This window comes from Propithecus coquereli, unplaced genomic scaffold, assembly GCF_000956105.1.
Source record: "Propithecus coquereli isolate 6110/MARCELLA unplaced genomic scaffold, Pcoq_1.0 Scaffold186, whole genome shotgun sequence".
NCBI classification, from domain to species: Eukaryota; Metazoa; Chordata; class Mammalia; order Primates; family Indriidae; genus Propithecus; species Propithecus coquereli.
In genome coordinates, this window is record NW_012143412.1 from 2,856,269 (window position 1) to 2,869,717 (window position 13,449).

The 13,449-nt window shown below is 39.2% G+C and overlaps 1 protein-coding gene across 1 annotated transcript in view; it reads left to right on the forward strand.

Annotated features, from left to right (window-relative positions):
• The window catches only part of AKR1D1 (aldo-keto reductase family 1, member D1), a 60,152-nt gene that overhangs the window by 7,488 nt on the left and 39,215 nt on the right, over nt 1-13,449 (forward strand). Inside the window, exons 2-3 of the mRNA XM_012642754.1 lie at nt 403-570; nt 3,441-3,557. Coding sequence (XP_012498208.1) covers nt 403-570; nt 3,441-3,557 — 285 coding nt within the window. The remainder of the gene's footprint in view (nt 1-402; nt 571-3,440; nt 3,558-13,449) is intronic.

Here is a 13,449-nt window from a genome sequence, read left to right on the forward strand (position 1 = left end):
TAACATTTTTTTTTTTTTTTTTTAAATAAGATCTCAGTCTTGCCCTGGCTAGAGTGCAGTGGCATCATCATAGCTCACTGCAACCTCAAACTCCTGGGCTCAACTGATCCTCCTGCCTCAGTCAGCCTCCCAAGTAACTGGGACTACAGACATGTGTCACCACAATCAGCTAATTTTTCTCTTGCTCACTGACTCAGGCCAGTCTCAAACTCCTGGCCTCAAGTGATCCTTCCGCCTCGGCCTCCCAAAGTGCTGGGATTACAGATATAATACTACACCTGGTGAAATGTGTTATTTTAGCTGTGAAACAAAGTACATGCAAAATGTCCTGATTAATGATGATTAAACTAAAAGAAAGTCCCATTCCTCTTTTCTCCAACCTCAACTTCCTTGTCATTTCAGACCCCTAAGGGGATCTGTGCAACATCTGTGAAGGCTGCCATCGACATAGGGTACAGACACATTGACGGGGCCTACATCTACCAAAACGAGCATGAAGTCGGGGAGGCCATCCAGGAGAAGATAGCAGAAGGAAAGGTGCGGAGGGAGGACATCTTCTACTGCGGAAAGGTGAGAGATCTTGCCTTCACTCTTCATCTCCTTATATTAATGGTGCATCTGCGGTTACTTTTCTCTAAAAGAATGTTGGACAAAGCGAGGAGACCTCATCCCTCTCCTTCTCAACTGTAAGATCCCTCACTCTTGCAAAAAAGTTAGGGTCTAATTAGCCCCTGAAGGTTAGGACAAAGCTCTTTCTTCATACATGGGCATTAATTTAAGACGAATTAATCTAGGAAAAGCCAAATCTACAAAGCAGAAAGATTGGGAAGTGGCAGGAAAGGTGGTGGTGTTTCACATTATGTAAGCATTTGCCAAAGCTTTCTTTAAAAAAGCAGTTTTTTCTTTTGTGTGGGCCAATTTGTCCATAGATTACTATTTTTTAATCTAAATATAATTCGCCTACCATAAAGTGCACCATTTTAAACCAGGGATTTTTAGTATATATACAAAGTTGTGCAACCATTACCATTACCTAAATCTCGAATATTTTTATCACTTCAAAAAGAAACTTCATCCCCATTAGCAATCATCTCCCATTTATTCCTTTCCCCTAGTCACTGGTAACCACTCTGATCTACTCTCTGTCTCTAGTTTTCCTATGCTGGGTATGTTATACCAATGGAATCATACAATATACATCCTTTTGTGTCTAGTTTATTTCACTTAGTATGTTTCCAAGGTTCATCCATGTGACGTTGAAAATCTGCATACCTGACAACCTAACGATTCTTCTTTTTAATATATACTCCAGAGAATTTTTGTCTCATGTGACCAGTATCGTTTATAATTATGTCTCGAGCACCATTGTTTGTGATAGCTCAAAACTAGGAAGAACTCAAAGGCCCATCAACAGTAGATGGGCAAATGAATGGTGATATGTTCAAACACAGTATGTGAGTAATAATGAATAAAATACAGCTAAAAGCACTAATGGGGATAAATTTCAACAACATGATAGTGAGGGAAAAAAGCTAGCTGTGCAGGCTTCTTGGGCAGGCACCCCATGCAAGCCTTTACGTCCCATAGAGCTGCAGTCCCCAATCCCTGGGCCGCAGACCAGTACCAGTTCATGGCCTATTAGGAACCGGGCTATATACCAGGGTGTGAGTGGTAGATGAGCGAGCAAAGGCTCATATGTATTTACAGCCATTCCCCATCGCTTGCATCACCACATAAGCTCCGCCTCCTGTCAGATTAGGGGAGGCATTAGATTCTCATAGGAGCAGGAACCCTACTGTAAACTGCACATTCAAGGGATCTATGTGGCGCTCTCCTTACGAGAATCTAATGCCTGAAGATCTGAGATGGAGCTGAGGTGGTGATGCTAGTGCTGGGGAGCAGCTGCAAATACAGCTTATTGTTAGCAGAGAGGTTTGACTGTACAATAAATGTAATGCACTTGAATCATCCTGAAACCATTCCCTCCATTCCCCCGGTCCATGGAAAAATTGTCTTTCATGACACCGGTTCCTGGTGCCAAAAAGGTTGGAGACTGCTGCTATAGAGTCATTTCTTGCTATGGTAGATGTTAAAGTTAGCAGATAAGAACAAGGTGGACAAAACATCCTTTAAAATCCTATAAATTTTCCACAAAGTACAGTTGTACATGCAACCCAACATTTACACATAAACGATGTCAATAATGTGCCGTGTGTAATAAAGCACACACAGGCAAAATATAACAGTATTTACTTAAGTAAACAGAAGGAGTATGTGCAGCCGAGTTCATGTAATGTGCAGCTGCTTTACCCCAGTGGGTTTGGTTTTCACTGCAGCTCAGTCAGGGCCTGATAAGTAGGGTGGGGTAGTGGTTAAGTGGACAGACTCTGATGCTAGATCACCCAGGTCAGAATCCCAGATGTCACCACTAGTTGTGAGTTGCTTAGTGATTCTGGACCTCAGTTTTGTTCTCTGTAAAATGGGGATAATACTGTCAACTATTTCTTAACATTATTATGAGTTCTCATTTACAAAGTGTTTAAACACTACCTGGTACAAAGCTAATAATATATGTGCTTGTTCAACAAAAGTGAATTAAAATATAAAACAGAATTTCCACTTAGACAAGATGGCAGCAATAGCATCAAAAGGCCCCACAGCAATAACAAAAACACATTTAATATATTTTCCCACAACTCTCTCCATATTAAGTTTTCTCTGTGCTTTTAAGGCAAAAAGAAAAAAAAAAGAAAAAGAAAAATCATTGTCCAACAGTGGAAAAAAATCAGATTTTTGCTTACCCTTTCTTCTAACAAAAAAAAAAATACAAAAATTCAAAACTTTTTTCCCAAAGTGAACAAAATGCAGAAGTTGCCAGATTGCCCTGGGGTCTGAGTAGGACCAAATGAGAACAAAAGACCAGTGAAAGGGAATCTAAATCTATGCGATGATTTAAAATTTCACCAGGCACCACCTGCCACAATATGAAGGATTCACTGAAGCCCCACACATAGCCATAATCGTTACTCATTTCAAACACACCTTTTATCAAAGTGGCATGAAAATAAAGTGTCAGACTAGGTCAAAACCAATAGAACATTGTGTAACTTACCTTAGTTACACAATGAGGAAACATGGGAGCACTAAGGGTCTATTAGGAAATTTTCCCAGAAAGAAAGAAGACTTTGTCAGCAAATTAGGTACTCCATAGTCAAGTAGATGTGCAAGTCTCCTGTACTATATTTGGATAAAGCTATGTTCTGGGTGTCAAGAGTTTTATCAACTCATCCTATACTCAGATGACACTGCATCTTAAACATATTTTTATGAAGTGAAATGAGTAAATAAAATGTGTGTGAATACTCTGCAAAGAATAAAGGGCTACATTATTGTAAAAATACTGTGGATGTTAGTTAACTCTTCCCTTTTGATCCTTTCAGCTATGGGCTACAAATCATGAGCCAGAGATGGTCCGCCCAACCCTGGAGAGGACGCTCAAAACCCTCCAGCTAGATTATGTGGATCTTTACATCATTGAAATACCCATGGCCCTTAAGGTGAGTTCAGATACCTAAAGGTTTGGTCCGTGTACCGTTGCGACCTTGAGCCAATAGCTTTGTGCATGAAGCTAGTTTATGACTTAGCACCACAGAATATTATGGTGTTTTATTACCACAGATCAGAGAGTACTGACCTAGCCTGACAAATGCCCCCAAAGATTATGTTAGAAGACTCAGGCCTGGATTCCAAGTTTCTTGATTCTCAATTCAATGCAGTTTCGATTATACTATATTTTTACAACTATAGTTTAAGCTCTTTCCGGCAATCCAACATGTAGTCCCCTAACTGTGGTCTACATTTTAGTTGTCCAACATCTAGACACACCCTCCTTCTCACACAGTCACAAAATGTCCCTGTACAACATAATGCAAAATAATATAAATGGCTAAAAATATAATCATCCTCTACCTCCTCCAAAGGAAGATAACCCAAAGAATAGTCAGAATTTTGGAGACTGGTCCAAGGGCAGTGTATCTATTAATAGATGTTATCTATTTCTCTAGTTCAAATGAAATCTTTCCTTGTACTTTCTCAATCTATGTATTCAATGTTAATTTAACTACCAAGAAAACACCCAATATACACAGCTAAAGAGCACTAACCGCTTCACAATTTATTGAGGGATGAAGAGATTGAGCAGTAAAATTGGCCACAGGTTCACAAGGTAAATCAGATCCTCTTGGTCAGAAAGAACAGGACTTTTTTTTTTTTTGAGACAGAGTCTCACTCTGTTGCCCGGGCTAGAGTGCCGTGGCTTCAGCCTAGCTCACAGCAACCTCAAACTCCTGGGCTCAAGCAATCCTTCTGCCTCAGCTTCCCAAGTAGCTGGGACTACATGCGCCACCATGCCCGGCTAATTTTTTCTATATATTTTTAGTTGTCCAATTAATTTCTTTCTAATTTTAGTAGAGACGGGGTCTCGCTCTTGCTCAGGCTGGTCTCGAACTCCTGAGCTCAAACAATCCGCCCGCCTCGGCTTCCCAGAGTGCTAGGATTACAGGCGTGAGCCACCGCGCCCGGCCGGAACAGGACTTTCTTGCAACAAGGATTCCATTTTCAAGGAAGGAAAAAAAAAAAAAAGGACAGAGAGAGAGAAAGAAAGAATAGGACTTTCTATCATTGCAGAAAGTTCCTTTAGACAACCAATCTGACTGCCCCTGTTCTATTCTCTGGGATTACTTTACTATTCACTCTTCAGTGGTCATTCAAGATGAATTTTGGGAAAGATTCCCCTTCAGTATCCTGTTTCCTGGAGATACGGGTTTGGAGGCTTTGCAATTGCCTTGGCAATAATAGGCTTTTGTTAGTCATGTAGTGATTTCATGGGCAAGACTAGCCCTTAAAAACTTGACTCCTTAGTTTACCTGATTATTTTTAAAAATAAAGAAAAAAAACCCAAATAGGCTTTTGGCAAATTTACATTCAGTCAGCTCCATAAATGAGTAATTAAAACTAGAAATCTTATAGGGTCACATGGCTTGTATCTAATCGTTGGCCTGTGAGTTTCTGCCTCTTAGTCTAGAGCCTCCTTGCTCTACCCACCTGCCCATCCTCAGCTTAATGGCCTCCGACTTGGTGTCTGGCATGAAATAATACCAGAAAGGGAGGCACAGATTTTATGCTCCTTGCACCAGTCTTCATCCCACTTGATGGTGTACCTTTGTCAGGCAGGGCATCGTAACCTAAGATCTTGCTTTCAGAGGGACCTTGAGAAACGTTATTCTCTCAAGGCCCAATTAGGAAGCAAGTTCACCTGCACCGGCTACTCTAGCAGGTTCATGCTACACTGGTTACTCTAACACTTTAGCCCACTACACCTTGGCGTGCAACTTCTACCACTTGCATGAGTCCAGAGAGACCAGAACACATACGACAATTTAAGTAAAGCAACTTTATTATTCACAGTTAGGCAACAAGGGACAACAGAAGCCTAGGACTTATGGTGAGTGTAGGGTGGGAACTCACACCACAGGCATGGTGCTTCTCTTTCAACTGCTGTAAAAACAAACTCTTAAAGACAACAGGTTAAGCCACAGGTTGTTAATCCAACAAAGGGGCAGTTGTGTGCTGTGATCTTTCTCTTTTTTTCTCTTTTTTGTTTGATAGTTTATTAGCAGTGCCATCCATTCATTCCCCCCTTTCTTTGGTTAGAACTGTTATTTTTATCAATGGACTTGAGACTGGGTTATTTGGATCATTGTCTATTTTCTTGTAATTGTGTTTTGTTGACTTAGGGTTGTAGAGTTGTCACTATCTGTGAGTCTAATTGAGAGTCACTAAGGGGGAGTGGCTGAAATTGGACAGTAGTAAAAGTCAGAGCAGAGGCAGGATAGGAGTATTGTTGGAGGGTTTTTTGGACTGTAGGCAAACAGGGTGTTATAGAACATCTGCAGTGGGGGATATGGAAAGTAGAATTATTTTTAGGATTTCCAGTATGGGCAAAAATGGACTGGCCTGGTACATAAGTTGGGTTGTGGCAACATTCATAGAATGACAAGTATAAGGAGGAGGACAAGAAAAAGAGGAAGTCATATATGTCATAGTATATTATTGAAGTTTACAGTTTGGGGGCTTTTGTTGAGTGAATTGAAGTCTGGTATTGGTGATGGACTGGCAGGTGTAGGCCGGTGGAATCTGGGGGAGTTTGTGGTGGGTGGAAGTAGGTTTTTCTGGAGGATTAGTAGGTTTGAGTTGGGAGAGATGAATTTAGGATGGAATTTTCAGAAGTTTAGTTGTAGTGGGAATAGTGAGAATTATCTGAAAAGGACCTTTTTATGAAGGTTGAAGGGATCTAATTTGTTTTGGGAGATTTTTAAGTAAAACCCAGTCTCCAGACTATAAATGTTGAGGTCCCTTTAAATTAATGGGTCAAGGAAGGTGGGTATTTGTATATTTTCGAAGGAGTTGTCCAGTGAGTTTGATTGTTAGTAAGTCAGTGTCAAGTGGGGATGGGGAAATTGCAGTGAAAGATGATAGGAGAAAAGATTGTATATACATAAGTTTAAAAGGGCTAAGAAGTAAAGTTGTTTTAGGGGAGACGTGGAGTCTGCAAAGAGTATAGGAAAGGAGGTTTATCTAGTTTTGTCATAGTTTTGTAAGTTGTTGGTCTAGTTTATAGTCAAATTTAGTAAAATTTAAAACATTATAGAAGTAGTAGTTTTATGATCTTAAAATATTTAAACTTTAAAAGCAATTTAAAAACTAGTTTTATTTACTAAAGTCTATTAAAGTCACGTGAACTAAAAGGCATTTGGAGTTTATGTTGAATACTGGGGCTGACTGGAGTTTTTAAATATATTTTGGTAGTAAAACATCATATATATATATATATAGACACAAATATATAGACATACAGACAGAAGTATTTTTAGGTGAAACAAAGCAGAAAATTTAATTTTTAAAAGTATAAAGTTAGGACTTCAGGTCTAAATATTGTATCATTATTTGTTTATACCAATGGAAAAAGGTCGTATGTAAAGTCTCAGTTAAGTCTTTTTCAGGAGTCTGAAAAAGGAAGTCTGTGGTTTTAAAAGGAATTGGGTGTCTAACTTAACCATGAGATCTTTTTTTAGTAAGGGGTAGGGCAGTTGGGTAGTACTAGAAAAGAATAAGTAAAGATTTCATTTTTTAGTGAGTCGAGGAGTTGTCGTGAGTATCCGGGGGGCGGGGGGGTTGTATTTTATTTTTCTCTCCGACGATGGAGATAGGGGAGGGAAGTAGAGGTTCCAAAAATGTAGGAAGAGTAGAATAAGTGGCTCTTTTGTTAGTTAGAAAATTTTCGTGTTTACTTGTGATATAGTTATATAAGGCTTGGCCATTTTGATGTTATGAAGTGGAGTTGGTTTTGAAGTTGGGATCTGTCAGTCAGACTGAAATAGTCCCAGAAGATCTGGGGTATGGTGAATGTTGGCTCAGGAGGTCCCACCGGTTCCAGAGGCAAGTGCTGCCTCCTGTCTCAAACAGAGGGCACTGTTGCTTTTAGTGTCCCTCCTTTTTGTAGAGGGGACACAGTCTGTGTGGAGTCCATTTTTGGGGGCATTTTTTATTTTAGTGACTCGGTTGTAGAGGAAGTAGGGTTCAGTTTCTGGAGAAGGGTCTGGTCTTGTTGTCTTTTTGTCTGAGTCTCTTGGTAATTTTGTCTCTGAAAAGTTTTTTTTATAGTGGTAGTCATCATTTGGAAAACTTTTGTTTTTGTTTTTGGGGCCCGGTATCGGTCCTGCTTTTTCTTTTTTCTTTATTCTTTTTCTTTCACCTCATTTATTAAAGATTTTGAAGGCCAGGTCTAAATTTTTTGTTTGTGGAGTTTGAAGTGTTTTTTTTAAGTTTTGGAGTTTATGTTGAATACTGGGGCTGACTGGGAGATGAAGTGTAATGTTAAGATGGATTGTCTCTCTCTGGTGTCAGAATTTAAGTTAGTAAAGAGGTCAATGGCTTTAGACAGTCATGAAAGAAAAATATTTGATGTTTTTAAATTTTGGTTCTGAGTAATTTGTAATGTCTTTTGCTCCATCCTGAAGAGGGAGCTGGTGTACAGGCAGGGAGGGATTTTGGACTGGCCAACCAGAGCGAGTGTAGCTGGGTGAGAGGGGTGGAGACAGAGGAGGAGGAGAGGGAGAAGTAGGGAAAAGTGTACCAAAGGAGTGAAGCAATATGGAGGGAAACAGGAGGAGTCAAAAGACAAACATTATGTGGAAAGTGAAGGTAGTGGGAGAGATGTAGGGATAAGAAGTAATATTTGGCAGGTGGCATGATGATCAGGATGTATAGTAGTTTAAAGAAAGTCTAAATGTAGGGAACTTCAGACCACTTGTCAAGCCAGTGGCAATAAATAGTCTAGTTGTAGAATGGTATTGTGATTAAGAGATTTATTTTGGGGCCAAATCTCCTAGTCATTGATTTATATTGTGGATTATAACAGAAAATTAAATGTTTGGGCTGGATGTTGGTAAATCCCAAAGTTTTTCAATTTTTCAGGAGATATCTCAATGGGGAGTCTTTAGGTGAGGCCAACTAAACATGGTCCATGGAGATAAGCAGGAGAAAGAAAAATGAAAGGACTTTAGGGACGGTCATACATTGAAACATTGAGAGTCTGAGAGAGGCATGTCTGACTCTGAGTTAGACCAAAACTTAGACATTTGGTCACAAAATGGGTGTCTCTGAGTTTTGACCCAGACCAACACCTTGAGATCTTTTCTAAAGTCAAGTATCTCTGGGTCTGAGTGAAGACCAAAGAGGGTGGTTACGAGGCATTGCTCTAAGACAACCTCCTGAGTAGTAGACCAGGCACTGGGTTTTTCACGCTAGACATAACCAAAGAGCTACCACTCCTAGACTCAAGTGTATGATCACTTCCAGAGCCCATGAGATTCACCAAGTTCCAAATGGTATTGAGGCTGGCGAGAAGGATGTCTAGAGAGCTGCATAGCAAAGGAAAGAATGGTTTCAAGACAGAGGCAGAAAAGTGAGTTTCCCATACAGAGGTAGAGGAGTGACTTTTCCGTACAGGCCACCAAAATGCTAGGGTGGGAACTTGCACTGCAGGATGAGAAAGAATTCTCAACACAAAGATTAGGATAGTTTTGAAGCAAATGATAAAAAGTATAGTATAGTTCATAAAGCAGTAACATACCTGTTTGTTATAATCATATGTGTTATACTTTTACATGACTGTCAGTGCAGTAGGTTTGTTTACAACAGCATCACCACAAATATGACAGCTATGATGTCACTAGGCAACAGGAATTTTTCAGCTTCTTTATAATTTTATGGTATCACTATTGTGTATGTAGTACATCATTGACAGAAATATCATCATACAGCACATGACCGTGCTTAAAAGTAAGAAAATAAAATTTACTTCTCTGTGGCTGACTAATGGCATTGAAAATCTTTTGGAGAAGGTAAATAGAGAATTTCTATTCTTATTCTTGGTGGTATCAAAGCTCAAGGACACAGAAGGTAAAACTTTTAATAGTGTGAAATGATACAACATGACTTTACCTCCCAACTGAACCTATAATTGAAAAATCAATATTTGAAGCTAAAATATCTCATGCTTTTTGAATCTTATGATTAAAAGTCTTTCTTGGGGCACTTTGTTATTCATTTTTTGGTTTTTAAAAATTTTTTTTTTCAGTCTCATTCATGACCCTGAAACTTGATTATTTTTTTAAGTGTCAAGTTAAGAAGCAGACATAATTTTAGAACAAAATTTAAAAAGTTATAAGATATGTTTAAAAGATGAGTGAACAAGAATGAGAATCGACAGCATGGATTTTTAAACTGTTGGAGTATTCTTCCAATAATGCTTGACAATGAGAAACAGGAATGGAGGAAAGAAACAGTGAGGCTTATCAGGATGAAAGGATTTGTAAAGTAGACCCAAGGGGTCTACTAGAAGCTCAAGGGAGACATCTAGAAATATCTAACAAGGGTTCAGTCTTGATAAAGCAGGGGCCAAGGGCTTCCCCTTGGCTGCCAGAAGTTTGCTGAAAAATCAACTAGAAAAAGGTATATTAATTGGAGAAAAAGCATACAGATTTATTCAACATGTATACAAGGGAGCCTTCAGAATGAAGACCAGAAGATGCAGGAGAAATTGTCCACTTTTATGCTTAGGTTCAACGAAGTACAGAGCCATGTAGAAATATGATTGGACAAAAAGAATATGATCTAATCCAAATAGACCAAATGGGGAAACCCAGCAAAACCTGTCTGTCTAGAGTTTTCTTTGCCTCTCTAAGCATGTATTTCTTCCTTTTGCGTGTGGGGCAGGACCCTCACTGGAATAGAGGGGTCTTACAACCTACAGTCAGACAAGGTAGGGCAGGTAAGTTCTTTATGGCCAATGTTTACACAGAAAGGCAGGGGTGGGGAAGGTTAAAGTAATGTTTTTAGGTTTTATGGCTGGCTTTGGGAAAAAGAGGTTCTGGTTTCTGTAGCCCACCTTGGGGAAGAGGGCTTTTAGTTCCTATGGCTAGCCTGAGGGAAGAAAGGGACTGGACAGGAGGGTAGGAGAAAGTCAGAGAAAAACTTTTGCCTCTAAGGTCTTCATTTTGGGGTATTGTTTTCTGAGCCCCAACAATAATCATTTAATTAAAATCTGGGAAAGTAAAAGTTATGTAACAGAGTTTATGATGGCATAAAGCCATTTCAGAAGATAAATAAAATTAGAAAATGCAAAAGGCAAGAAATATGGAGGGAAATAACATTCACTGGGTGTCAGGAGATGGGGGGAGGGGATGGGTATATACACACCTAATGGGTGCCGTGCGTACCGTCTGGGGGATGGACACGTTGAAGCTCTGACTGGGGTGGGGCAAGGGCAAGATATATAACCTAAACATTTGTACCCTCGTAATATGCTGAAATAAAAAAATAATAAAAAAGAGAAATATGGAGGGAGACTGGAGCAGAAATATGAGTGATAGTGTTGAGAAAGTCAAAGAGCTTAGAAATCAGAGACAGAAAGGGTAAATAACATGAATAATGATGTGTCATCGAGGAGAAAGAAGATTGTTTCCCACTCTCAATGAGACAGTAGGAAATTGAGAAGAAATCCTCTTTGCTAGAAAGGATAATTGGGAAAGTGTTATCACCAAAGAAAATTTAAGTTTCATAAAGGTTAGATGATAAAGGAAAAAATTAGGGAAAAATTTAAAAATATAATGGATTTTTTCCAAGTCTTTGATTCCTTTCTCAGTCTGTTTTATGCTCCTATAACAGAAAACCTGAGACTGGGTAATTTATTATGAACAGAAATTTATTAGCTCCCAGTTCTGGAGGCTTGAAAGTCCAAGATCAAAATGCTGACATCTTGCAAGGGCTTTCTTGCTGTATCATCACATAATGGAAGGAGGAATGGCAAATAGCACCAGAGAGCAAATCCACTCCCATGAGCCCTTTCTATAGTGGTATTAATCCACAATCTAACAAATTCCTAACACTGTTGTGTTGGGTATTTAATTTTCCAACACATAAATTCTAGAAGACATATTTCAACCATAGCAATTTCCAACAAGAAAATTCCTATTACCAAAGTCAGCAAAGACTTCCCTACTGCTAAATCCAATGGGACTTTGTCTTTCCATTATTTGATCTCTTTCAATCCAGTTGACTACCACTCCCTTGTTTAAACATTGTCTTCTCATGACTTCTATGCTATCACCCTCTCATGATTCTTTGGCAGCTTCTCTGCCAACCTCCAACTGTTGTTATGCTCAGTACTTTACTCCCAATATTCCTGTCTTACTAGCCAACTCTCCCTATAGGGCATTTCATCCAATCACATGGATTCAATACCATTTTACATGCTCATGAATCCCAAATTTTCCATGACTTCTCTCTGATCCTCAGACTTCTGTTCGACTGCCTCCTCAAATATCCACTTGAATGTCTAATGGTCATTTCCTAGCCCTAACCTCAGAAATGATTACCACCATCCACCCAAGGAGTTGTATGAATGAGGGGCAAACCTCCCCTTTCCCCCTAAACGTCACTGGAAGTTCAACTCACAATTAAGGCAGATGAATAAGAAAAAGAGATTTACCTGTCATTTAGAGGGGAGGGGCAGATGAGGAGTATAGGTAATTCTGTTTAGGGACAATAAATGGTTGCCAGGGAGGATGAATAGATACTTGGGAAGAATGAATGGATGGGGGAAACAGATTTACTTATAAATTAACCTGGGAGACAGGTATTATTTTAAAATGATTTGGGCCAGGTCTGGTTGTATTCTTGATTGTTTTTCCTGCAAAATATTAAGATAACAGGGAGGGGAAGGGAAGTCAATTGTTCTTTTGATAGGTCAGTCCAGTTTATGCAGAGAGGGGGCAGCCCCCTTCCAAGGCCCTATAATTAAAAATACTCTTTATACCAAGGAGTCATATTTTGGGGTGAAACTTCTTGAGCTCCTTCAGGGTCTAGGAGTAATCTGATTCCTTTCTATCCTTTGCTACCACCAGCCCCAGTTCATTTCCAAGCCAACATTAAGGTTTGTTGGCTCTACTCCAAGTTCACATGCTTATCTGTTCCCTTCTTTTCATCTCTACTGCTATTGCTCAAGTCCAAAGCACTATCAGCTCTCACCTACTGCAATAGTATCTAATAGTTTACAATAGTAAATAGTTGTCAATAGCAATAGTACTTTTCTGTTTCTAGATACACAAATACTTAAAATTGTGTTAAAACTGCCTACAGTATTCAGTACAGTAACATATTGTACAGGTTTGTAGCCTAGAAGTAACAGGCTTTACCGTATAGGTTTGTGTAAGTACACTCTATGATGTTCACACTGTTAACGGAATGAGTGACTGAAACGAGTCTCAGTCCATCGAGGCTTATTAAATAAGAGCTTGAGGGCGCACATCTGTGGCTATTTTTTCCTAAGAGATTTTCAGGTTTAGTATTTATACATTTCCTTAAAGGTGGGAAGGCATTTAGGAAGAGGAGTGGGTAGGCAGTAAGGTGAATGGTCATATTTTTGTGAAACTTTAGTTAGTAAATCTATATTTTACATAAGATGAGGTGAACCTTTGGAGGACGAAGAGAGTAAAGGAAGAATCAATTACGCAGACTTCTGGGTAAGTGGAAGAATGATTGATCTGGTATCTGTTCTGTACCTAGGAAGATAAGTTTATAATCAACAGACATTATCATTGTAGAATCAGTGTAGAACAGGCTTTAGTTTTAGGAGATAGACTTAGATTGCAGACCAAAAGTTACATTGGGCATGTCCCTGTTTATGGGAGGATATACATCTTGAAAAGTTTTGAGGCCAGCAAAGAATTTACTTTTTTTTTTTTTTTTTTTAGTAGAGATGGAGTCTCACTATGTTGCCCAGGCTGGTCTTAAACTCCTGGGCTCGAGCAAAAAAAATTTTTTTTT